The 3,976-nt window shown below is 40.6% G+C and overlaps 1 protein-coding gene across 1 annotated transcript in view; it reads right to left on the reverse strand.

The window, feature by feature from the left end:
* The window catches only part of cerkl (ceramide kinase-like), a 34,977-nt gene that overhangs the window by 1,144 nt on the left and 29,857 nt on the right, over positions 1–3,976 (reverse strand). The window contains exon 13 of the mRNA XM_035677168.1: positions 1,623–1,819. Within this exon, the coding sequence (XP_035533061.1) occupies positions 1,623–1,819 (197 nt within the window). The remainder of the gene's footprint in view (positions 1–1,622; positions 1,820–3,976) is intronic.

Below are 3,976 nucleotides of genomic sequence, written 5' to 3' on the forward strand. Positions count from 1 at the left end.
CACACACACACACACAGTCAGATGTATGTTTAGGGCCCAGAGTAGGTGCCATGTTTACAGGTGAAGTGTTTGGCCTAGTTTTGTCTGTCTGATGTTCAATATAATATTACTAAGAACATAATATGTAAAATAATATGAGCACAAATGTCCAGAAGCCCAAACCACAAAACAAATACATTCTCACTTCCCTCTGGTGGCATCTCTCCATGCAGATGGTTTTAATTTATTTATTCCTTATTTTATATGATACTAATATTGAGAGTGTAAATAGGAAAGGAACCAGCACAAAGCCTTGTGGTACCCCGTTATTTATCCCAAGGGAGATTGTTGTGAACATCCATACAGATTGTCTCTCAGTACAGTTCTATTAGACTATTAGACAAATATACATCCACCGATTCTGGGCAGAAACATCCAAACAGAGAGAGCGCAGATTCAGTAGTGCCGAGAAAGATCCACAAACCGCATTATTAATGGTTTCACTGTAAGAAGTGCGGCTGAGTGTCAGTCAGTAGCTAGCACTTACTATGTGGGACCGGACAGCGTTGATCGAGGCAACACTTATCACCTTCCTACACACAGAGCCGTATGCCACATTGTGATTTCCAGAGACGGGTTCACACTAATTATACTCCAAAAATGTGTCTGAAAACTTGCGACCTAGCTGTAAAGGGACCTTTGCCTAATGATTCCATAAATAAACCGCAGAGAATCCCACTACGCACCTCCACAATGATTCAATTCACAGACCCCTTTGGACAAATGCACATATTGAAAACAAGGTAAATGTAATACCTCAGAAAATGGTGTTTAAGGCTTTTTAATTGTCTTAATTGTCACCAAATGTATTTATCAACTTTGCAGCAGACACCCTGCTACAGTTATTGGTTGCTCCCTCACTCCACTATTGGATTTTTAAATATGCTAGAAGAAAGAGTTACTCTTTAAGGCTTCAACAGGAAAATACATTTTAAATTAATCAGCCTGTGAGAGAAAAAAGAAAACACTCTTCTTCCTTGCTGTCATGCCATTTTGTCATTTTCACTTTTCTCTCTTTCACCAGGTGCCAAATATCTGAGACAGGATTGTTATGTATTCCTAAAAAGGGCCTGAAATGTCCTCATCTTTCTAACGCACGTTTTCTGTCAAAACGTTTAAAGTCTCAAGACCTAGCTGAGATTGATGACCCTGATGACATCATTATTACATCATCAGGGTTATTCTATGCAGACTTGATGAAGCTCCTCCGGCACCACAGAAGACATTTTTCACGGGCTGAGTGGTGCTGACCGACCACAGAGAAACTTAAACTATCTATACACATGGACAGATGGCAGTGGAGGGAAGTGAGGAAATATTTTCTTTTGTTATTTAGGTGAAGTGATTGTTTTCAAGAAAGGAGACAGTGAATGCACCTTAATGTGATATACAGTGCTTATGTAATGTACGTATAACTGTTGGTTAAATTATTACACAGCTTACTGATTATACATATAGACTGAATGAATAATCAATCATCAGCTGTTTCACTCAGTGTAATAACACACTGTTGATAACAATATCTCTGATTACTGTAATTATAAGGATATATGTGTTTCAGTAGTAATAACACTGAGTCACACCGGACGAGCACTTCGTTAGCGATCTCCACCAGCTCTCCATCGATGTTCCAGGGGAAGGCGGCTCCCTCTGATTGGATGATGGGAGAGGTTTTGGAGTCACCCTCTTCCTCGCTCTCCTCCTCGGACCAGCCAATCAGCGACCGGGGACGGATCCTCACGGCTGATACGGCGTGCGTCTCCACAAAGGAGAAGCCGAACTGCAAGACAGACAATCAGACAGTCAGACTGACAAACCAATCAGGGCCTCGCAGGTCAAAGGTCAGCTGAGGAGGACAGAAAGATCCTCCATAAGCAGCTGGATAATCTGAAAGGGGTGACTCAGGTTCTTCCTGTTTACTGTCCTCTGCTGTCTCTAATGTAATACCACGCAGCTCCAACAGGGGGCAGCAAAGACCAACAGACAGACAGACAAACAGACTGTCTCACTGTCCCGTCTGTCTGCTTTCCTTCCTCCTCAGGTTTGTTCTGTTTTCATAAAGCTGATATTCCAGGATAGGATCACATTTGTTCTAGTCTGTTTGACAACAACAGTCCAACAGTGGAGTGTAACTAAGTACATTTACTCAAGTACAGACCTTAAGTACAGACTTGATGCAAATTTGAGGTATATGAATTTCACTTTAGCTTCTATTTCATTGCACTTTATTCTTTTGTAGGCATTTACTAGTTACTTTACAAATTAAGATTCTGCATACAAAACATAACTTGTGCAGTGCCAAATTTAAACTACCCAGAAGAATGTGAAATTTGATCTTAAATGAGTACAATATTATTAATCAAGCAAAAAAATATATATGTATATAAATATATAGATAAAAAAGGATTTGGATAAATGATTAATTGTTTAGGTAATATTTGGTGCAAAAATACCAAACATTTGATGGTTTCATTTCAGCTCCTTTTCCTTTTGTTAAATGACAGTAAACTGAATCATTTTGAGCTTTGGACTATTGGACAAAACAAGGGTATCACTTCTGGTGTCAGCTCTGGGTAATTGTGATGGGCATTTCTTGCTGTTTTTCTCCGAATAAATAGATTCATCAAGAAAAATAACAAGCACATTAATCCATAATGAAAACAATCATTGGTTGCAGCTCTTGCTCTATATAAAATAGTTAAAATTAGCTCCACCTTTAAGATGTGTCTGACATGTTAAAGCACAGAGACGCAGAGGGGACGTTCCTGACTCTGTTTTTTTTTTAAATCATTCAGCAGAATTCTGCTTTACTTTCAGTTTTTTTACACACACTTCACCTGACAGGACAGGTGAGGTTCAATGCCCACGATGGGAGGCGAACAGGGGTTGTCATGGTTACATGTCGGACGCCCCGCTTTGATGCGTCTGGCACTGAGCTATCCATCCCTCCATCAGCAGACTAACAGGATGTAGGTCAGCGAGTAAACAACCTGTTTACTCTGCAGGTCAGTGAATGCCACACTGTCAGTATATTTAGTAAGTGGGTTAGTGTGCAGTCTCACAGGCCAGGCCAGGCCATGCTGAACCAGGCTAATCTACCCATTAACTATACTTAACTCCGTTTTTTTTTGCTCTTGGAGAGATTGAGCATTAGGATGACGAGGTCAAGACTGAAGCATCTCACCAACAACCCACGTTAGGGATGGGTTCAGATAGTGCCTCCATTTTGGATTTGGCAGTAGCTTATTAACTCAGTGATGGCTGAAATGAAACATTTGTCTCTTCTCTGGTTAATGTGCTCTCTGCAGCTGATATACCTGAATGTATTCAGCCAAAGATGGTTGTTGTGAGTGTTTTCATTACATAACAATTTAAACCTGCAATAACAGACTTTTCTGTTGGAAACAAGCAGTGAACACAACACGGACATATCATCAGCTTTTAAGAAACTAAATGTTCCGCTATGTCCACCAGCTAGTTGCTCTCTATGTCTGTCTGCTGTTTGGTGCAGGTAGTGCACTGTGTGTTTTTGGAGCTTTTTTTTTGCTGCCTTCTGCAGCTGAAAACAACATGAAAGCAGTGACAGTAAACCAAAACAGCACAGTTGGGGGCCAGACGGATAAACAATGAGCTGAAACTTCCTCTATAGCTCCATAAAGCTGTATGTTCATCACTACGAGTGAGCCTTTCACACGTCACGTCATTCTCTGGCGGTGAAGTTGCAGATTGCAACCATCTCAATACCGCTTGCTTTCCAAGCATGCAGAAGAAACTAATGCAAAAATCTTGGAAGGTCCTATCTACAGCCAGTGTTTTATTTGTCCATTCTGGGCTACTGTAGAAACATGGCGGTTAAGCAAGGCAGACTTCGTGGATGAAGACTCCTCCCACTATAGATAGAATTCTTCTAAGATAACAAAAACACAACGATTCTTAT

This window comes from Morone saxatilis, unplaced genomic scaffold, assembly GCF_004916995.1.
Source record: "Morone saxatilis isolate NCDOM2014 unplaced genomic scaffold, NCSU_SB_2.0 Contig5, whole genome shotgun sequence".
In the NCBI taxonomy this organism is placed as follows: domain Eukaryota; kingdom Metazoa; phylum Chordata; class Actinopteri; family Moronidae; genus Morone; species Morone saxatilis.